Here is a 23751-nt window from a genome sequence, read left to right on the forward strand (position 1 = left end):
TTAAAAAGAAAAGAACTTCCTGTGGAGCATACAGCAGCTGATACGTACTGAAAGGATTAAAATTTTTAAATACAAGTAATTTACAAATCTGTTTAACTTTCTGGCACCAGTTGATTTAAAAAATAAATAAATAAATAAATAAACATGTTTTCCAGGGGAAACGATCTGTTAGCAAAAGTGTGCTCAAATTCTGACATGGGCAGAGAAAAATGTGGGGCCTCTAAGGGGTCCACATTCAAGGATTAGACAACGTGAAAGACGATCTTCTGAGTTGTCTCAATGCAGCCAGCATAGTGGCCCCTTAACAGGGAGGTGTTCAGATGGTTGGTCACAATTAGATGTGTGGTAGCCCTTGTGGGTTGTATGGTAGGGATAGCATGATGTTGGTATATGAGGGGTTAATATTAACCCAGTCACTCGTGACGCCAGGGTGAGGGCTGGTATGCTGAATCTATGTTCCGGCCTATCGTCGCCCTTCCCAGAAGCAATAGGTGCAATGAAATGACTGAAGGTCCACAAGTAGATTTAACTTGAACAACTTTACTGCAGTGCTTGCAATATCCAATACGTAGTAACAGTCTCATATAACAGTTCTTAGGTTGCTTAGCGACAGGCAGAAGTTGCGGACCTTGCATGAAACTTATAGTCTCTGAATTTAGGGAATGATGTGCAGATCCGTCCGGATTTTGGGGAAATATTGAGTCCGGTGATACTGCAGAGTGCTTAGGGGATGACACACTCTATAATTTAGATCATTCAGCCGTTGCCGCAAGGCTCAGGCCTAACTCACTGCGATTACTGAGATATAGGTCTTCTCTCATCAAGAGCCAGGAGAAAGAGAGCGAGAAGATGGCCGCCGCTCCCTTATATGGGCAGGGGGCATGGCGATTTTGATTGGTCCGTACGTCTGCCACTCACTTTACATAGTATCATGGGATTGCTTACATCACAGGATCTATATACATTGCAAAAAACCCAAAATGAGGCTAGAGATACCAAAGTGAGGCCTGGAATGCATCCAGAATGAGGCTTGGAACGCATCCTTTGACCCGAAGGCCCTGCGACGCCATGGAAACAAGTAATTAAGCATTTATATGCAGAAATAATACTATATACATTATTCTATGGATACATTAGGAATCTATACACTATAATAGAGGCGACTAGGGGCGGACTGACTAACAGATATTACTAAGTCCTAGGGACTCTGGCTACGGGGACCCATAGATAAATAAGTACCGTATGAAATGCAGTACTGGGACACCACAGATGTGTTTGCTATCAAGGGAAATACCTAACATCCAGCATTTAGTTCCCTCAACAGGGGGCCCTAATAAAATGAGGAAAGCAAGTCCATTCATGCCAGTTAGATCAAGTGTACGGTGTCAGAGGCATATTCCAGAGAAGGTCTACTATCGCCTTTATCCATAAAAGCTCATTCAACCAGAGCAGACGCTGCTTCCTGGACAGAAGTAAATTCTATTTCATTGGAGGAGATTTTTAAAATAGCCACATGGTCCACATCTTTAACATTTATAAAACACTGGACATCAATCCTGCAGTTGGCTTAGACTTGGCAAATTGGTGCGTCTGAAATCCGTGCTTGTCCCTCTGTGTGCTGTTCAAGGACATCCTGGAAGAATAAAAATTCTTACCTGAAATTTTCTCTTCCTGTAGTTCAAAGGCAGCACAACATCTCCCCCTTATATTGCTGTACAATTACACAATGCTGCTGTGGTCGGGCTGATCATTATACCGCAGTGATGCCCTGTATTAACCCTTCAGACGCGGCGATCAAAGCTGACCGCCGCGTCTGAAGCGAAAGTGACACTAACCCGGCTGCTCAGTCGAGCTGTTCGGGACCGCCGCGGTGAAATCGCGGCGTCCGAGCAGCTTACAGGACACCTGGAGGGACCTTACCTGCCTCCACGGTGTCTGCTCCGTGCCAGGATCCCCTGCATGGCGGCGCTCTCCTTCGACGTCATCACGTCGTCGCGCACGCCGTCCTGTCATCCAATAGGAGCAGCGAGCATAACGACGTGATGACGGCGATGGAAAGCGTGGATCCCGGGAAGAAGACATCCGGAGCGTCGGGGACACCACGGGGACGCGGTGACAGCGATGGAGCGACATCCAGGGCAGCGGTGACGGGTCCGGAGCGGTGGGGACACGTGAGTATAACCTCTTATACCAGTGGTCTTCATCCTGCGGACCTCCAGATGTTGCAAAACTACAAATCCCAGCATGCCCAGACAGCCAACGGCTGTCCGGGCATGCTGAGTGTTGTAGTTTTGCAACATCTGGAGGTCCACAGGTTGAAGATCACTGTTGGGTTCAGAAATTTTTTTTTTCTAGATTTTGCACCTTTAAAATTGGGTGCGTCTTATATGCCGGTGCGTCCTATAGGGCGAAAAATACGGTATGTGCTGCCTTTGAACTACAGGAAAATACAATTTCAGGTAAGAATTTCATCATATGCTGTATGCAGCAACAAACCTAATAAACAGCCAAAAGAAGTCCAAGCCAGCGTGCTTCCAATGCAGCCTTTCCCATGGTGATCATGCTAAAAGCATGTTTTTAACAATTTTGGGACTCTGAATAGGATTTGCAGAAATCAATGCACATGCTGCAGAAATAACCCCATGATGTATGGAATGGATTTTCAATGACAGAAATTTCTACAACAATTCTACCACATGTGAATAGACATTCAGTGGAGCAAGTTTCTATTTCAGACATTGGCACTAGCAAAGTAAACTCTTGTTTACAGGGGCCATGACATCTGACATTTATTGGAAGAAGCAACCACTAACATTTCAACTCTCTTTATAATAGTGATGATGAATTGTACTGTAAGTGCTCAAATCTTGACCGTTTCTTACCACAAGACTTCCCAAAATTTTGGGTAATAACATTTAGTATAACTATTCAATATACTGCACAGTTGCAGTGTGATGGCATAAATCCTGCAGTTAACATGAGTTTTTCCACTGCACAATTGTATTTAGATTAATTCTATACAGATCTTCTTCCCTAGTTTACTTTAATGTTTCTGCCATGTGCTAGAACCCCGCATCAACCACATGCAGCTCAGCAGAAACAACAATGTGGTCATGACTTGCATGTGTACGCTAACATATAGTCACAGTAAAGTGATTAGAAGAGGTAATGTCCGGCACATGCACGACTAGGCACTGTTCACAGCATGCAAAAGCAGACAGCTGCGTCTTGAACTGCACCTAAAGCAAACACACTAGTGGGGCTCAGTCTGAAGATTTCAGTTTTTTCAGGTTTGGCGCAGAGGGGGACAACAACGCTCACATCGCCCCCGTGCTGCACATCTCTCGTTCGCATAGCTCCGTCGCACATCTCCCTGCCACCTCCTCCGCCCGCTACCATTAGCAGAACCACAACTCCCTGCATGCCCTGACGGTGAAGACATGCTGGGAGTTGTAGTTTTGCCACAGCGCAGTCGGCTCCTGTAACATCTCCCCTCCGCCTGCTAGCATTAGCAAAACTACAACTTCTAGCGTGCCCTGACAGTGAGGACTTGCTGGGGGATGTATGTTTGCCATATTGCACCACAGACTGTCCAGGAGTTGGCGGATGCTTTAGTCCAGGTCTGGGAGGTCATCCCTCAGGAGACCATCAACCACCTCATCGGGAGCATGCCCATGTGTTGTAGGGAGGTCATATGGGCACGTGGAGACCACACACACTACTGAGCCTCATTTTGACTTGTTTTAAGGACATTACATCAAAGTTGGATCAGCCTGTAGTGTGGTTTTCCACTTTGATTTTGAGTGTGATTCCATATCCAGACCTCCATGGGTTGATAAATTTAATTTCCATTGATAATTTTTGTGTGATTTTATTGTCAGCACATTCAACTATGTAAAGACAAAAGTATTTCATACGATTAGTTCATTCTTTCAGATCTAAGATCTTATCTTGGTGTTCCCTTTATTTTTTTGAGCAGTGAATGAAGGGGGTAGTCATTCTTATCTGCTTGACTCATTTCAGACAAATTTAATATGGCTATATATCCATTCCCAAGTGGGTTATAATGTTAAATATTAGACAAATCTATGACAGTATTTTCAAGTTATCACAGAATATACACACAGACAAAATCCATCGAACAGTAGACCTCACTTTGTTTGGTCAATAACACGGTAACAGTACCTTAACCTCTTAAGGACTCAGGGCGTACCTGTACGCCCTGAGCCCGGTCCTGGTGTGAAAAATGGGGTCACGCCGTGACCCCGCATCACACCGGGTCGGTCCCGGCTAACAATAGCCGGGACCCTGGGCTAACAGCGTGCGGCACCGATCGTTGTGCCGCGCTGTTAACCCTTCAGACGCGGCGATCAAAATTGATCGCCGCATATGAAAACGAAAGTAAACGCTTCCCGGCAGATCAGTCAGGCTGATCGGGACATCGCAATAAAATCGCGATGTTACGACCAGCTGGGACGCAGGCGGAGGTCTCCTTACCTCTCTCCGCGGTGTCCGATCGGGGTTTGATTGCTCCAAGCCTGAGCTACAGGCTTGAGCAATCGAGCCCCTATCTCGCTGATCCGTGCAAAGCTATGGCTTTGCAAGGATCAGCATAAGAGATCAGTGTGTGCAGTGCTATAGGTCCCTATGGGAGCTATAGCACTGCAAAAAAAAGTGAAAAAAAAAGTTAACAAAGGTCATTTAACCCCTTCCCTAATAAAAGTTTGAATCACCCCCCTTTTACCCATAAAAAAAAAAAAAAAAACTGTAAATAAAAATACAAATTTACATATGTGGTATTGCTGCGTGCGTAAATGTCCGAATATAAAATGCTATCATTAATTAAACCGCACGGTCAATGGCATACGTGCAAAAAAATTCAAAAGTCCAAAATAGTGTATTTTTGGTCACTTTTTATATCATAAGAAAAATAAATAAAAAGCAATCAAAAAGTCCGATCAACACAAAAATGGTACCAATAAAAACTTCAGAACACGGCGCAAAAAATTAGCCCTCATTCCAGCCCGTACGCAGAAAAATAAAGTTACAGGGGTCAGAAGATGACTATTTTAAACGTATACCTTTTCCTGCATGTAGTTATGATTTTTTTCAGAAGTGCGACAAAATCAAACCTATATAAGTAGGGTATCATTTTAACCGTATGGACCTACAGAATAATGATAAGCCCCCAAAATTTACAAAATGAAATTTTTTCTTCAATTTTGTCGCACAATGATGTTTTTTTCCGTGGATTTTTTGGTAAAATTACTAATGTCACTGCAAAGTAGAATTGATGGCGCAAATAATAAGCCATCATATGGATTTTTAGGTGCAAAATTGAAAGCGTTATGATGAAAAACGCTGAGTCCTTAAGGGGTTAAAAACTGGGGCAAAACAGTATAAAATGTACATAAAAAAAGCAACAACCCATTGTAAAAAAAGGACTAAATATAAACAGACATAAAACAGCAAAACTCCTAGTTGCACATAATTTAATTTTAGAAGATGGTGTAGAAAAAGGGTAAGAAACATCAAGTTCATATAAGGTATAAAAAGGTCAAAATTGTTATTTTTAATTCCTTTGGCCCTTTAGAGTTCTTGGTTTTCTTTTCTTTCCCTGAAATACAGGTTTGGCTGCTACTAGCACTACCTTGTCTTCATCATCACTTGAGCTGCTTGTTTCCAGTGTTTCAGTCTTTACACTTGAGACAACTTGGCTAGATTTGCTTGGTTTTGTTTGCTTGTAAGAGTTTGTGCAACTGTTGAGTTTTTGTGTATCCTTCTCCAAGTTATCACCAAATGATTTTTCATTCTTAGGAGACAAAGGCTTGGCTCCAGACCCAAGAAAGCCACCTTCAACACTCTCAGATGGAGGACTTTCTAATTTTTTCTCATTTTTTTTCTTTCCTTTCTGGCGGTTTCTACTAAGGTTTGTATTTTTCTTATCCTCAAGTGCAACCTCTTCTGCCATCAGTCCAGTGGCCTCTTCTACTTCTAGAGCTTCATTATCCCTTTCCTTTCTTTTCATACAAGTTACCGCTCTGCGCAGTCGCTGACTCTTCACACCATGAGCATCATGTTTCTCCAGCCGAAAGAAAGAATCAATCCGGAGCTGGGTCTGTTAACAGAGATGCAAAAGAATATACTTGATCTCATTTGGTTATGTTCATACATTACAGTTAGACTTTATACACATACAGTGACCCCTCGACCTACGATGGCCCAGACATACGATAATTTCAACATGCGATGGCCTCTCAGAGGCCATCGCATGTTGAAGGCAGCATCAACATACGATGCTTTTGTATGTGGGGGCCATCGCATAAACGGCTATCCGGCAGCGTAGACTGCTTCAGCTGCCGCCGGATAGCTGTTTACGGTGCCCCGTGAGCTCCGGTGATGTCCCTTACCTGTCCTCGGGGCTCTGGCGTGTCCTCTTCGGGATCCCCTGCATTGCCGGCGCTCTCCATCAACGTCATCACGTCGCTGCGCATGCCGTCCCGTCATCCAATAGGAGCGGCGTGCATAACAACAAGATGGCGGCGATGGAGAGTGCGGATGCCGGGGAAGCAGAAGCCTTACTGGAGCGTCGGGGACACCTCGGGGACGCGGCGACAGCGATGGACGGCGACATCCAGGGCAGCGGTGACAAGCAGTGACTGTCCGGAGTTGCGGGGACAGGCGAGTACAACTTCCTCTATCAGTGGTCTTCAACCTGCAGACCTCCAGATGTTGCAAAACTACAACACCCAGCATGCCTGGACAGCCATCGGCTGTCCAGGCATGCTGGGTGTTGTAGTTTTGCAACATCATGAGGTCCGCAGGTTATATACCACTGTCCTATACTTTACATTGCACGGATCCCTCAACATGCGATGGTTTCAACAAACGATGGTCCGTTTGGAACGGATTACCATTGTATGTTGAGGGACCACTGTATTTAAATAAAGGGTTTTATCAAAGTTTCAGACTACCTCTTCTACCAATGTGCCAAGGGGGGTAAGCATTGTTCAGAAGTCACGGTATTGTACGTTGCAATGACTATATGTGAGCACTGCTACTGTGATTTATGAGCAACTAAATAAGAGAATATAAATTCATTATTCTAATCCAAACATTTTGCTACTGCAACTTAAACATATGTCTGGGGATCTAGAGCTACTCTGGATGGGAATGCTGGATGTAACAATCTGGATGTTGCACCCAACATTCCCTCCAAAACGCCATAGGTTAACTGTCAACTTGCTGGATAGAAAAACAATGTATGCATCATTTTTTAATCCATTCCAGCCAAACAGAAACTTTACAAAATACATGTAAACCTACCTTGATTCTAACCAAGGTAGCAAATGACTGACTTATTGCTTTAACAGATCGAGGCCTTCAGAAAGCCTCTGGCTACCATGGTAATAAACTGACACAGTTATTGTCACTGGGGTGCCGATTAGACCCCTGAGAGGTGTGGCATCTGTCAAATCACCCTCTACATGCTGCGATTACTAATAATTGTGGCACGCAGAGGGTTACACTGCCTGATCGACCTGAAGTCTAATCCCTGCAGTTGCATTATACAGCTGGTTCAGCTTCTAATCCTGCTTTAACTTCAATCACTGTTAAACACTATACAAAATGTTTATTGGCAGTCATTAGGGTGTTAAAAAGTAAGCTCAAACAACACATAAAAGTCCAGTATGTAAAATCTATGGGATTACAATTATCTTATTTAAAAGCAATCAGAGAATTACCTGTTGTGTATTTAACTGCTTCAGTACTGGCAGTAAGACATCATCAGTCTTGGATCGATACCAGCCAAAGCGGCTCTCACAAAATGTATTTGAAGTTAAGGATCTTTTAAAATAATATATTATACTATTAAAAGGGTTATGTGGCATTACACTTTTTTTTTTTAAATACCTGCCCAGGCTACCGAAATTAACCCCCCCCTCCCAAATAAAAGAACGACTTCCCTAACACCACCCCTCTGATGCTACCAGTATGCTGCTCTGCCCTCTGCTGACGGACTTCTTCCAGGTGCTGGGGTCCAATACATAACACTGCCGCACAGCCGGAGGTGGGACATTGGTGGGCCAGCGATTAGCTGAACGCCAGTCTGACGCGTTGATGCCCAGATAATGTGTGCTGTAAAATTGGATGTCCCGTCATGCCTGCAGCAAGTGATCTCAGCGGTCTGCAGAATGCGGGGACGTATTGAACGCAGGCAAGGCGGGACATCACGCATTACCAGGGGGCCGGCTTGTCAGGAAATGCAAGAGGAAGCCACCATAAACCCCAACCCCCCCCCCCCCCCCCCCCCCCCCGTAATCAGCTATTGCTATTGGAATGCTGAACCTGGGGGAAACCATAGAAATATATATATAAAAAAAAATTAATGTATTCCTGGAAGGTAAAATTTGTACCTGTTATAACTACATAACATTGCAGCAGGGACATCATAGTTTGAAGTTAAAAAACCTGGAATACCCTTTTAAAAGCTTCTCATTCAGAAATATAATAGCATATGTAAATATATAAAGGATATTCTCGGATTTCTTCTAGGTCTGGCCGTCCCCAGGCAAAAGCTCCTTTGGAATCATCTACCACAGGCTTCATATATGCATCAGCTACAGCTGGATTAGGAAATGCAGGATGTAGCTCTAGATTCCGTAACTTCTTCTTCACTTTGGTATCTTGGGGATTAGGTCTGGTTTTCTTATTCTTTTGGGCTTCTGTCCACCATTCCCTGCAAGAAATAGTAGGAGTAGTTCAGGTTTACCTATTTTAACACTTTGAAAGACTAAAACATACTTTAAGGGTCTATTCACACGTACAGTATTCTGTGCAGATTTGATGCGCAGGATTTCAAGCTGTGTTCAGTCATTAGGTTTACATTGAGATCTGCAGAAGAAAATGCTGGGAGATGTAGTTTTGCAACAGCTGGGAGTACCCTGCTTGGGAAAACACTGGTCTATGTAGAGGACAGGAGCTTCTTCGGGGTCCGGTACAGTACACAAAGTGTCCCAAAAAAGTAACATGGTCCACCTGGTGTCCAAAGGAGCAGCTAACCCTGGGACAGGTAAAGAGTACAGAACATGTAGTACCTCCCTGTACTGTAGGGGGCGCTACCAGACACCAGTCAGTGCATGCACTTCAGTAATACAGGTAAAGAGTAGTACAGAACATGTAATACCTCGCTGTACTATAGGGGGCGCTACCAGACACCAGTCAGTGCATACACTTCAGTAATACAGGGGTTTTACCAGTGAATGCCCATTCTGATTGGTCAGTTCTTCCAGCTATTGACACGTTTCAAAGATCTGGGACTGTCTGTAGCATTGTATGTTGAGTCTGGTTTCAACTTACAATGGTCCAGAATAGACCTTTGTATGTTGAAACTATTGTATGTTGAGGCCATTGTAAGTTGAGGGATCACTGTACTGTACGTGTGAATATAGACTATGTTCTCACGTTAAAGGAAAATAGAAACACAAAGCTAACTTCTTCCAAAAAAACACCATCCCTGTCCTCCAACTTGGCTCCAGTTAACTCAAAGGAACTGAGCTGCAATACCACACAGAGTCTGAGGACAGATGTGGTGCTGTTTTTTGGAAGAAATTAGCTCTGTGTTTCCATCCCTGGATAACCCCATTAAATTGTGTTTTTCCATTGCCTAAGAGGGCGGCTACACTGAACCAATGATTAGAACAGTGTATTTACTGAAGCAAATCTCTACCAACTAAATTGTGATATTTGAACTGTATTGAAGGGTATTGGCTTCAGAAAATAGTCAGACTTTAATATACTATTTAAAATCTTGCAATGTTGTTTACTGCATAATAAAAATAAAAAAAGCACCGAAAATGCAATTCAACTGCGACATGAGACCAGAGCCACAAGGAGGAGTCCCATTACATAACCTTCATTTTGCAGAAACAGAACAGCGGTAACTGGATCCCACTAACACAATTTCAAGTTCACAACCTTTGCAAGTTTGTACCACCAGATAGTTATAGGTCCTTAGCTATGTCTTCAAGTGTCCTTTATAGCCTCCTCTCCTAACCAAACATTGTAAACAGTTTATTAGTTTTTTGTGACATGACTTTTTATCACATGGCTTTAAATGTAGATCAGGAAGTGGATATAGCACTTACAATGAAATTCTGTGACAAAATACAGAATTAAGTCCTTAAAGGGGTACTCTGGTGGAAAACTTTTTTTTTTTTTTCTTAAATCCACTGGAGCCAGAAAGTTAAACAGATTTGTAAATTACTTCTATTAAAAATTCTTAATCCTTCAAGTACTTAGTAGGGATCGACCAATATCGTTTTTTTTGGGCCGATACCGATACTCTGTGGAGGTTAGGGCCGATAGCCGATAACTTATACTGATATTCCGGTATAAGTTAACAGCCATTTATCCCCCCCCCCCCCCCCGCTACACCGCTGCAGATCGGGCGCTTTAAATCCATGAACTGCAGCGGCTTTTGCAGTGCCAGAGACCGACGCCGCCTCCCGCTTCTCTCCCCCTGCCTGTCCTGGGGTCCTGAGTCCTATCACCGACAGAGCCCCCACCCCGCAACGCCCCCCCCCCTTTGGATAGGTGATAAGATGTCTAGGGGCGGAGTACCCCTTTAAATGAATGGTGGTTTGAGTGTATTCCTAAGAGTCTTTCATGGCCACTTCTCCAATTTAAACATTACACAATGTACCAGGACAAAAGTGAGTTAAAAATACTTTTAACACTTTATAAAAACTGTACACACATTCTATACATATAATATAGCTTTTATGACATACATCATGATACATTTGGACATTAATGGCATTTCTTAAAGGGGTACTCCACTGGAAAACTTTTTTTTTTAATCAACTGATGACAGAAAGTTAAAACAGATTTGTAAGTTACTTCTATTAAAAATTCGTAATCCTTCTAGCACTTTTAAGCTTCTGTATGCTCCACAGGAAGTTCTTTTCTTTTTTAATTTCCTTTCTGTCTGACCACAGTGCTCTCTGCTGACACCTCTGTCAATGTCAGGAACTGTCCAGAGCAGGAACGGTTTCCTATGAGGATTTGCTCCTACTCTGGACAGTTCCTAAAATAGACAGAGGTGTCAGCATAGAACACTGTGGTCAGACAGAAAGGAAATTCAAAAAGAAAAGAACTTCCTGTGGAGCATACAGAAGCTTATAAGTACTAGAAGAATTAAGATCTTTTAATAAAAGTAATTTACAAATCTGTTTAACCTCCTGAGCGGTATTCCCGAGCGTGACTCGGGGTTAATTTTCCCTGCCAGGATCGGTAACCCCGAGTCACGCTCGGGGTAGAATTACAGAGTTCCCTGCCGGGCTGCACGATATATCGCAAAAGCAATGCGATATAGCGATGCGGCCCCCGGGAAAACATGTGATTATCTGCTCTGGTCGGCTCCCGTTGCGGGGGCCGGCCAGAGCAGGTAAAGAAAAATACTAAAAGTCAGTGTTTCCCTACCAGGGGGCCTCCAGCTGTTGCAAAACCACAACTCTCAGCATGCCTGAACAGCCAAAGGTTGTCCGGGCATGCTGGGAGTAGTAGTTTCACAACAGCTGGAGGCACCCTGTTAGAAAAACACTGAGCTAAATGTAAAAGGAAGAAGTAGTAAAATAAAAAAAACCTTTTGCTCACCTAGTCCCGGTCCCTGAAGATGCCGTTCCCCTCCGTGCGGTCCGGGGTGTCCTCTCTTCACTATTCATCTTCTAGGACCTTTCACTTTTCAGCCAATCACAGGCCGCAGTGGTGTAAAGCCTGTGATTGGCTGAAGGGGAAAGGGCTTGTTCTGCAGCACATACACTAGGTTTGAAATCTGCCGGCAAACCCAGTGTATGATACTGCTGCAGGACAAGGTGACAAGGGGGGGGGAAGAATGTGACAAAGGGGGGAATGTGACAGGAGGGGGGGATGTGACAAGGAGGGGGATGTGACAGGGGGGGGGGGGGATGTGACTGGGGGGGAATGTGACTGGGGGGGAATGTGACAAGGGGGGGAATGTGACAAGGGGGGGAATGTGACTGGGGGGGATGTGACAGGGGGGGAGGGGAATGTGACAAGGGGGGGGATGTGACAGGGGGAGGGGAATGTAACATGAAGGGGGAGAATGTGACAAGGAGGGGGGAGAATGTGACGGGGGATGTGACAAGGGAGAGGGGAATGTGACGGGGGAGATGTGAAATGGGCAGAGGGAGATGTGATATTCAGTTAAAAAAAATTGTACCGCTTTTGGTACACATTTCCAGACAGAATCATACCGCCAGGGAGGTTAACTTTCTGGCACCAGTTGATTAAAAATAAAAATGTTTTCCAGCGGAGTACCCTTTTAAGGACTCCCAACGAGCTTTACAATGAAATGCCAAAAGGTTATGTTCAGCTTTTTATAGGCCAATGTTTCCCAACCAGGATGCCTCCAGCTGTTGCAAAACTACAACTCCCAGCATGCCCGGACAGCCAAAGGCTGTCCGGGCATGCTTGGAGTTGTAGTTTTGTAACAGCTGGAGGCACCCTGGCTGGGACACACTGTTCTAGGTCACCATGTCTTGATGAGGCAACCCCTTTTAAGCTACAACCATATTATCAATATGGAAAAACAATAACTGCTCACCTACACTTTTGACCATCCCATTTCCACATGTTTTATTAGGGAACAGAACTAATAGGTCAGCTAATCCAGATGTCCCTCTAGTAGCACGAGCAGAGAGTTTAGCCGTAGCTGGTTACAGCCAAGGACAAGATAGGTTGTCAGTAATAATATGACAAGAATCTTTGAAGCAGGCAACTAGGTACTCCAGTGTTGTACAATTAAAAGCATATATAACCCTACAGCTATGCTTACACACTCCATTTGGGACTTATTTTAACCGCTTAAGGACGCAGCCCATTTTGGCCTTAAGGACGCAGCCAATTTTATTTTTGCATTTTCATTTTTTCCTCCTTGCCTTCTAAAAATCATCTCTCTTTTATCCTTTCATCCACAGACTAGTATAATGGCTTGTTTTTTGCGCGACATTACAGTTGTCCTTTGTAATGACATCACTCACTTTACCATAAAAATGTATGGCGAAAAAAAAAAAAAAAAAAATACTATGTGTGGGGAAACTGAAAAGAAAACCGTAATTTTGCAAATTTTGGAAGGTTTCGTTTTCACGTGGTAAAATTTACGGTAAGAGTGACATGTTTTCTTTATTCTGATTAATACGATTAAAATGATACCCATGATTACATACTTTTCTATTATTGTACCGCTTTAAAAAAATCTCTAACTTTTTAACCAAATTATTAAGTTTTTTTTTTATGTTTATGCCGTTCATCGGGATCAATCACATTTTATTTTGATAGTTCGGACATTTACACATGTGGCGATACCAAATATATTTATACTTTTTTTTTTTTTTACACTTTCTGGGGGTAAAATGTGACAATTTACATTTTACTGGGGTGGGGATTTTTCAAATGTTTTTTTCCTTTTTTTTTTTTTGTTTCATTTGTTCACTTTATTTTATTATTATGTATAGTAATCACTTGACTGCTAATACTCACTGATCAGTGTTATCGTCGCTCTTCTGCTTTGGTCTGCGCAATCTCAGACCAGAGCAGAAGACCCATGCAGACGGACAGTGGCAGGTGAGGGGGACCTCCCTTATGGATGATCGAATCCCCGTGGCAGCGCTGCGGGCGATCCGATCATCCAATTTAGTGTCCGCACTGCTGCAGATGCCATGCAGGGATGTGGAAATTGTATCGTCGACTCCCATGAAATGCAGTTCCAGGTGCCGGGCACATGAATTCTTCAGACATTTAGCCCTGCTTTGGGCTAGCAGAGCTAAACGCCTGAGGAATTCACATATAAAGGGGCAATCATTCTCGCCCCATCACTAAACTCCTATAGACTGCAGCTGTATGCTGCAGCCTATAGCGAGCCGCACAGGACTTCAGCGTCCCAGCGTAGGTGCGTGCAATGACGTCACTCATCGCACGCACCTCCGTTAGGACAGAGGATGCAGTCCAGCAACATAACCACCGTGCCCGTGAGCCTGTCAGAGGGCACATGGGGATGGAGGACAGGTAAAAGGAGGGGGAGGGGGTTTGGTGAATCAGTGAAGGATATGGAGGGTGAAATAGAATGGCACAGGGGGAGGGGCGAAATAAAATGGCACGGGGGGGGGGGGGGTGAAATAAAATGGCACAGGGGGAGGGGTGAAATAGAATGGCACAGGGGGAGGGGTGAAATAGAATGGCACAGGGGGAGGGGTGAAATAGAATGGCACAGGGGGAGGGGAGGGAATATGATGGCAAAAGGGAACATCAGAGAAAGGGTAATATAATGGCACAGGGTGTGATAAGGGGGGGGGGAATGAACTGGCACAGGAAGTTAGCAGCTTTTCTAATGCTGATACTGGTACTACATTGTGCATTGTCGACGCACAACGCAATTGGCAGTATAGCAAGTAGTGTGTCACCAAACTATGTAAGGGCGTCCATGAAAAGTTTGGAAAGCTCTGAATTAGGGAGTATAATTGTTTAAATGGGAGCCCTACCTGATGGGGGTGACATCTATCTGGAGCCCTACCTAATGGGGCTCCTTGCTATCTGGGGCTCTGTCTGGGAGCCCTACCTTTTTACCAGTTGGGGGGGGGGGGGGCATATATATATATATCTGGGGCCCTATTTACATACTAGTGGAGCCCTACATGCCTGCCTACCTGATGAGGGGACGTACCTACCTGAAAGGGGGGGACTACCTATTTATTAGTGCGGACTTACTTATCAGGGGCCCTATCCACCTAATGGGGTGACATACTGGTCTGCCTATAAATTTTCTATTAATTAAGACCTTATTTACAGACTATTTTGGTTGAAATTATTTTATGTACCAGGACAAGTGGATCGTCATGAGGGACAAGTAGATTGTGCTCCGTTTTAGTCCCTTTGACAAATAGTTTTTTTTTTTTTTTTTTTTTATTTCCACACCCCTGCCTGTATTGATCACGGACATCAGAGTGATCGTTGATGTGCGCCATTAACGCCGGTGCTCGTGGTCATGTACAGGACATAAATGTATGTCCTGGTGTGTTAAGTACCAGGGCACCAGGATTTACATCCTATGTCGTTAAGGGGTTAAGATATGAAAAATAATAAAGCAGGTATTATAGTTTAAAACATTTCCAAAAACAAACAAAAACACAACAACAACAAAAACAACAACAAAAACAACAACAAAACAAAACCTAAACACTGTTTTGTCCTCGAACTGTAATGAGTTCCCATGTAGTTTAAGGTTACATCCATGGTTAAAGGGACATAAATTAAAGGTAATGTACATCTTTTGAGCTTTTTTTTAATGTTTTTATTTTGATATATTAAGGTGATCATGGCCCAAAAATGGCTGATGTGCAATGTTACATACTGTTTTTAGCAGTAAAAACTGACTTTTGATGAGGCTCAAAATTTGTCATTTAGCCTTGTAATTTAAAAAGGGGTACTTAACACATGGCAAAAAAAATAAAATAAAAATTATAATAATTTTGTAGAAGCATAAAGCTTACCTGGCTGCCCCAGTTCAGAAACCACCAAAAATCTATTTCCTTTTTGGGGTCTTATTTCTGGACTTGAGCAGTTACTCAGCACTACAATTCCTAGACTGCACTGCTTTACCCCAGCTCTTCATCACTGTACCACCCCCCCCCCCCTCACCTACACCCATTCCAAAGCCCTTCTGCCCATTCCCCACCCAGAGCTGTTGCAGAACATTTTATTTCACTGCAGACTAATGCACAATCAGCAAGGTTGCAGCACATGTTGCATTTATTACTAATCTGCATTCAAGCCATTTTTACAGCAATTTTGGTAGTTTTCTGCAAAAAAAATAAAAAATAAAAAAAAGCAGGGGGCAGACAGCAATCGGGACCGGGAGAATGGTCAGAGAACGGGACTTTCGTCGGGCAATATCACAGGAGTCACTGGATGGAATTTGGTATTTGACACATCTTTGCACTCCAGGTCACCCACAATATAACCCTGTGTATTGGGTTAAGTGTGGGTGATCAGGGTGACAGTTTTCCTTTAAAAGGTTTTTGGTCACACTTATTTTTATTTACATATATATATATATATATATATATAAAAATAATAAAAGTTATGTTTTAGGGGAGCCTTATTATAGGGAGTTTTTGGGCACTGGGCTACGGCCCCGGGTTTTTGTGATTGTTTTAGTCCTATTAAAATACAATTTTCTAAAACTAGAATACCTTTAATAGCACCTACAGAAACATTGATCTCCAGAACACAGAAGGATAATACACTCGATTCTTATCAATAGCCAAAAAAAGAAAATGGAGTCAGTAGAGCACATAAAAATATATATATTTATTGGTATGCATTAAAAATACTAACCATGTTAAAAGAGAAAAACAGCATCAACAAAAACATACAGCGACATCACCGGCACATCTGCCTAACATGGGATGGTAGTGAGTGGGTATATAGTCACATAAGTAAATATAGGAGTATATAGAAGGAAGCAAATGGTACACAGTGTAAACAACAATGACTTAGTGTAATAAAGTGCCATATGCATAAAGTGCCATTACATATTCTCCTGGACAAAGGTTAGCATGCCGAAACGCGCGTTGGAGTGGTGCCATCCCAGTCTCTGTCTTGCACTTTTATTGCGGTCTTGTGGGTATTTTTCTGCAGTTATTCCATGTACTGATGTAGTGTTGTGATACAATATGTAATGGCACTTTATTACACTATGTACTGTAAGTCATTGTTGTTTACACTGTGTACCATTTGCTGCCTTCTATATATTCCTATATTTACTTATGTGACTATATACCCACTCACTACCATCCCATGTTAGGCAGATGTGCCGGTGATGTCGCTGTATGTTTTTGTTGATGCTGTTTTTCTCTTTTAACATATTTAGTATTTTTAATGCATACCAATAAATATATACATTTTTATATGCTCTAGTGACCACATTTTCTTTATTTTGGCTATGCTTAACGCAGGAGGTCACAATATATTGTGCCTATAGTTTTTAAGGGTAATATTTTGTCAGTACCAATTCACATTACTATTTGTATACCCTTATATGTGTGTGTTTTGTGCTTTTGGCTAAATAGATTCTTATCAAGCCATTAAATGATGAAATGATTTCCGTGCCCATTGATACAAACAGTTACAAGAATATTTATGAAGGTATATAATATAATTAGTACTTACTTGAACTTCATCAGAGGTTCTAGACCATGCCCAGAAAATTCATTCAGTATCTCCATAGCAGAAACATAGCCCACTGAGGGTATTCCTTCAGTATAGTCACTCCCCATCAAGTATGCTAAATTAATAAGTTTAGAACGATCTAAACCTGCAGAAGAATTGGATTAGGAGTTAACAGTAATGTCTATATATTTTCACATTAGTAAAATATAATTTGTAAAAAACAGTATCCAATGTTGCACCTATCACACGTCATCATATTCACTTTAATATGCAGTAGAAAATAAGAAACAGCAAAATGAGACATGCTAAGATCTACCATCATACAGTACCACCATTGCATCAGACCTGTTCAATGGGGCAGCTCCAGCAAGGTATAAATGTGACACGTTATTACAAACCCTAGCAATAATGCGTGTATTTGAGCAACAAGCAGGAGGTGATCACAGGCTAGGTCCAAAATTTGCCTCTAGGCTATTGGAACTCTTGTTAAAGGGGTACTCTGCCTCTAGAAATCTTATCCCCTATCCAAAGGATAGGGGATAAGATGTCTGATCGCAGGGGTCCTGCCACTGGGGACCCCTGCAATCTCCTTGCTGCACTCGGCGTTCGTTTAGAGCTTCAGGTGCAGTGCCGGAGGCTCGTGACATTACGCCCCCTCCCATTGACTTGAATTGAGGGGGTGTGGCCCTGACATCACAAGCGGGGCGTGACTGACGTCATGAACCTGCGCCCTGCATCACCAGTCATCCATTAGGAAGTGAAGTTCGCTCCGTACACTGGATGTCTGGGGTGCTGCAGCAGAGATCGCGGGGGTCCCCTGCGATCAGACATCTTATCCCCTATCCTTTGGATAGGGGTTAAGATGTCTAGAGGCAGAGTACCCCTTTAAGCCCTGGTTGCAGCAGGTTTTCTGGGTATATTTAACACTGATGGCTTATCTACCGGAAAGGCCATCAATTTCTAATCAGCAGAGCAGTGGCTTTTGTACACACACAATGAAAGGCTAGAAACAGTTGGCGATATCCATTGTGTAGTCAGGCAGCTACAACTCAACTCCCATTGAAGTGAATGAGAAATGTGCTGCAGTAACCAGATGCCACCACTAGACAATGAACAGAGCCAAGCTGGCTAGCCAGTTAACTAGTTAGACATTGATGGCCTATCCTGCGTAACGTCTAATACTTGTTTTCTTGATAAGGCCAAAGCTAGAGATAAATATTGAGATATAGCATCATGAAGCATCTTTAATGAATATGTGGTTCGAAACATTGCTGAACCCAGAGAATTTTACAAAGCCAGAATTCATCATAGTTAAAGTGCAGAAAAATCTTGTTAAGATGTTTGGCTACAACTACAAATATTTGTTCAGCAGAAAATACAACGGCCATGGACAGATTCAGGCCAACAATGAATACCATAAGTATATACAAATATATGGGGGAGATTTATCAAATTCTGTCCAGAGGAAAAGTTGCTCATAGCAACCAATCAGATCGCTTCTTTCATTTATATTCGTTTTCAACACCAAAGTTGTCAGTACAAACAACCAAACTATTAAAAGGGATACTCCACTGCTCAGCGTGAGGAACAAACTGTTCCGAACGCTGGAGCCGATCCCGGGAGCCTTTGACGTTATGGCCCCACCCCCTCATGACATCATGCTAAGCCCTCTCAATGCAAGTCTATGGGAGGGGGCGTGACAGCCGTCACGCCCCCTCCCATAGACTTGCATTGAGGGAGCGTGATGTCATGAGGGGGAAGGTCTATGACATCATGAGCTCCCAGCTCCAGCATTCGGAACAGTTTGTCCCTAACGCTGAGCAGTGGAGTATCCCTTTAAAGCACATGTGCAGAGGTCATAGCTAATTTTAAAAGATCTTTAACCACCTGCCTGGTTTTGTTAGATTATTCCCTCACAGGGTGACAAGGTGTTCTCACTGTTAGTTAACTCCTGAGAGTCACCTCCATGATGCACAGCTATTTCCTATCTTCTACAATGCAGCAGGCAACATCAATGGATCCCCTGGCCTGTGAAGCAGAGAGCAAACTAAATCTGTGGGGGAGATTTATCAAAACCTGTCCAGACGAAAAGTTGCCGGGTTGCCCATAGCAACCAGATTGCTTCTTTCATCTGATTCGTTGCTATGGACAACTCAGCAACTTTTCCTCTTGACCGGTTTTGATAAATTTCCCCATGTGTAGTCTATATAATACAGCTATGATATCCTAAAGTCAGGTTCCAGAACTTTTAGGCAGGGTGATAAAATAGTGCAATTGACTATGAACAGGACACAGAATGAGTAAATAGCATTGTGATTAGATATGTTATATGGAATTTTAGTACATTGAGTATTCCTATGTGCCTCTAGAGATAAGAAATTACAAATAAATACTTCTGTTTACCAATATGCAGCATATAATACAGACACAGTATGAAAAAAGATCTAAATAGTCTATGACATGGATACAGACACGGTAGCCCAATCCTGAGGCTCAGAAGAATGAACACTTCGGTCCACAGGCAGCAGCCTTTGTGTGTATCTACTGAACATGACACCTAGGCTTAGCACAATGGCTTATTGAGTTATCAGATTGGTCTTTTAAGATATACTGTAAGGGGAGTCACCATGAATAAAACTCAACTAGCTCACAGCTCTGTAACAATAACACAGGATTTATGTCTGACAGCCTTAAAATGCTGGGACAAAACGGGTACAGTAACATACAAGGACAGTACAAGTCTGCAGAACACTTAATGTGCACTTGAAAGGAGATGAGATTTTGTACTGAATACTGGGTTTTATTATAAGGGTAGGGTCACACGTAGCGTATTTCATGCTGCGCAAAATCCGTAGGGGCCAGCACGCCAACATGAAGTGCAGGCCCGCCTCCAAACCTCACTGCCACCAGGTAGCCATGTGTCCTGCTACACAGCGAGAAATATGCTTCCGTATATACTACCCTAAATGTGGATTTACTATGTCTCTAAATAGTCCTGTGTACATGTTAACTGAGAAAACTCTGCATAGATGTAGAATGTGTCGGCAGATAAGAACCATTTGTCCCATCTGCTCTGCCCAATATTCTAAATAATATGAATATTCCCTGGTCCTATCTTATATGAAGGATAGCCTTATGCTTATCCCATGCATGCTTAAACTCCTTCACAGTATTTGTAGCTACCACTACTGCAGGAAGGCTATTCCATGCATCCACTACTCTCTCTGTAAAGTAATACTTCCTGACCTATATTTTCTTGATTCCGCTCTACTACCTTTCTTGTGAATGGGGACAACATTTGCTCTTTTCCAATCTTCTGGGACAACGCCTGTTGCCAGTGATGGGTTAAGTAAATCTGTAAACAGTTCTGCTAGTACACAGGGAAGTTCTTTCAATAACCTTGGGTGTATCTCATCAGGACCCTATGACTTCTTTGTCTTAACTTTAGACAGCTGAAGTAGAACCTTTTCCTCTGCAAACACATGTATCATATTATTCATTATTTAGTTTACTATAATACATTCCAATTGGCTAGTGTACTACCAATTTTAGTAACCTTTCCTTTCTATGCTTTGGACTCTGTATTTGGTATAATAAAAAAATAGTAATAAAAGTTTTTTTTCTATTTTGATGTTTTTTACTCAATCTCACGGTTAATAATAAATAAATAAATTATAAAATCCTGCAAAAGTAAAAGATAGAACCTGTCAATATATCTTTTTTCTCAATAAAACTTTGTGTGTTTGAAACTAAATTTGCTGCCCAGTCTACCAGGGACATGTTATAGAGCAGAAGGAATTGAGCAAATTTATATATATTTTCTGTAAAACGATTCCGAAGATCTTATACCGTTTTGTTAGAAATCCCTGCTCATTCTGGTTTTAGGAGTTTAGTGGGCGGTCGTACTCTACAGAAATCGCTGTCAGTCATTCATTGTGACCGCCCACTGGACTATTAAAAGTGAGCAAGGGATTTCAATAAAAGAATATACAGGAAATAGTGAACTTTTTTTCCCCACCACACTACAGTATATATCAATTTTCTCAGCTCTTCCTTCTCTACACCTTGATGCCGGCAGATCAAATTGCTTGTTCAATGTGACAGAATCAGGGAAGAAGAAACAAACTATGCACAGACCATAGGATGCCAAATGTCATTAATCAGGATTTACACCAGGAATAACAGTACCATTTTACACAACAGCTGTTAGTCTTAGCAAGGTTTCACTTTGGATAAATGATATCCATGGCCTATTCACTAAGCCCCTTGATAATTATTGCCAGCAACTCAGGAACAACGGCTTCAAGTCCAAATTGGCAATGATGTCAAAGGAGAACTACCAGACATCTGACATGACTGGTCTTCAGTACAACCATTATGTATTTTACCATATTTTGTACATAGATCTTACAGATCATCTTATCTGGGATTCTAGTTAGATGCTTTTCCATGTCATTTATGAACAGATTTTCCCTTAGAACAAGTACAATTCCTCAGCCTACCACTTAAAGGGGTACTCCAGCCCTAACACATCCTATCTCCTATCCAAAGGAAAGGGGAGAAGATGTCTGACCGTGGGGGTCCTGCCACTGGGGACCCCCGCAATCTCTCATGCAGCACCCACCTGTCTCAGCTGCATGCAGCGCTGGAGGCTTCGTCATGACTCTGCCCCTTGTGACGTTACGCCCCGCCCCCTCAATGCAAGCCTATGATAGGCGGCGTGACTGCCGTCATGCCCCCTCCCATAGGCTTGTATTGAGGGGGCGGAGTCGTGACGTCCCAATACTCCAGCCCCTTGGCCGTGAGGCTTCAGACACGGAGCCTCCAGTGCTGTGTGCAGCTGAGACTGGTGCGTGCTGCATGAGAGATTGCGGAGGGACCCCCACGATCAGACATGCCTAGATAGGTGATAAGATGTCTTCGGGCCGGAATATCTCTTTAACTAAAAGGTCAAAAAGAGGATTTGAGCCAAAAAGGGTACCAGTATACCGTACAGTATAAAATATGTGGAGACCAAATTGAATTATATTATATAACATATAGCTATACACGTGCTTCAGTTTCTATGTATAAAGGTTTTATTTTAGCATGCTGCCCAACAGTTAGTTACTTACTGTTGCAGGTTAGGCTATGTTTACACAGTGACGGTGCTCCATTAAAAGGGATCTTTTTCGCTCAGACCATTGAAAGGAATGGAAGTTGAGCAGAGAAAAAAAATAAAAGATTGCATGTCTGATCTTTTTTCCCAGCTTAACTTCCATAAAATACTGGACATCAGACATACCCCAGGGGTGCCAGTTGTGCTCCAACTCATTTAGAGTCTGTTCGAAGCAACAAAACAAACCCTGAATGGGTTGGAGCACAACAGCAGTGTGTATTGCCTAACTTACTATGGCTAGGTTCAGAGTATTGGCTTTAGCCAAAAGGTGGGGCCTATATCGATCAGACAGACTTCCATGATAAAATGTCAAGTCATTGACCTTTGGCATAAATATTTGGTGTGAATTTGTAGACGCATTGGAAGTGTTATCACATCGCAGAATGTTTATTTGCCTAAAAATAAGACATACCCAACACTGCAAAAAACATGTCATTTTGGAAATTGGCCATTATCATCATTATCATTTTATTTATTTTTTATTTAGCTAAAGGCTTCCAATGTACTTACCCAGCTGATTCTGCATATCAGAAAACTGGTAATATTCCACATATTTATTTTGAGAAAAGAAATTCTTGTATACATGTCGTGCCCCAAACAGCCAGATATCACTATCGTCTGTGATGGTGCCTGAGGTTTGATCAGTCAGGTCTAAAATAGCACACTGCGCTTCTGCCTCCATAGGAGCTACAACGTAAGGAATACCAAACAGACGCAAAAGTTCCTAGTAAAAATATATAAAAAAAGATTATTTTGGGCATTTAAAATTATATGTGAACTACTTCAAAAGCTGATGCCCTAAACCTACATGACGTCTGTTCTTCCAATGTTTGTACGAGCCTGCATAAGGGGAGTGTGCACATTCGGTCACAGTTGGGTGTGTTTAGTATATAATGTCTATGAAGCAATATTAGAGACCCTAAATATACACACACTTAAAGGCTTCAGTGTAGTGGTCTGACAAAATTCACAACATTTATAGAAATTATTCTATATCTTTGTATTCACATATCTGGAGATCACTGTGATAGGTCTTGTACCTCCTTTTTAACCCCTTAAGGATCAAGCCCATTTTGACCTTAAGAACACACAATTAAATTTTAGCATTTTGTTTTGTTCCTCCTCACCTTCTAAAAATCATAACTCATATTTCCATCCACAGACCCATATAAAGGCTTGTTTTTTGCGTGCCCAATTGTCCTATGTAATGACATCACGCATTTTCCAATAAAATTTATGGCACAACCAAAAAAATATTTGTGTGGGGAAGTTGATAAAAATTTTGGAAGGTTTCATTTTCAAGCTGTACACTTTACAGTAAAAATTTGGTGTTTTCTTTTTTC

The 23751-nt window shown here is 42.4% G+C and overlaps 1 protein-coding gene across 3 annotated transcripts in view; it reads right to left on the reverse strand.

Annotated features, from left to right (window-relative positions):
• Positions 1–530: 530 nt before the first annotated feature.
• ERCC5 (ERCC excision repair 5, endonuclease) overlaps positions 531–23751 on the reverse strand; it is a 46594-nt gene continuing 23373 nt past the window's right edge. For all 3 annotated transcript variants that reach the window (XM_056555696.1, XM_056555698.1, XM_056555697.1), the window contains exons 12-16: positions 22919–23132; positions 17251–17395; positions 8538–8740; positions 7746–7828; positions 531–6118 (exon numbers count right to left, since the gene is read on the reverse strand). In XM_056555696.1, coding sequence (XP_056411671.1) covers positions 5573–6118; positions 7746–7828; positions 8538–8740; positions 17251–17395; positions 22919–23132 — 1191 coding nt within the window. In that variant the 3' untranslated portion in view covers positions 531–5572. The remainder of the gene's footprint in view (positions 6119–7745; positions 7829–8537; positions 8741–17250; positions 17396–22918; positions 23133–23751) is intronic.

This window comes from Hyla sarda, chromosome 2 (assembly GCF_029499605.1).
Source record: "Hyla sarda isolate aHylSar1 chromosome 2, aHylSar1.hap1, whole genome shotgun sequence".
Classification (NCBI taxonomy): domain Eukaryota; kingdom Metazoa; phylum Chordata; class Amphibia; order Anura; family Hylidae; genus Hyla; species Hyla sarda.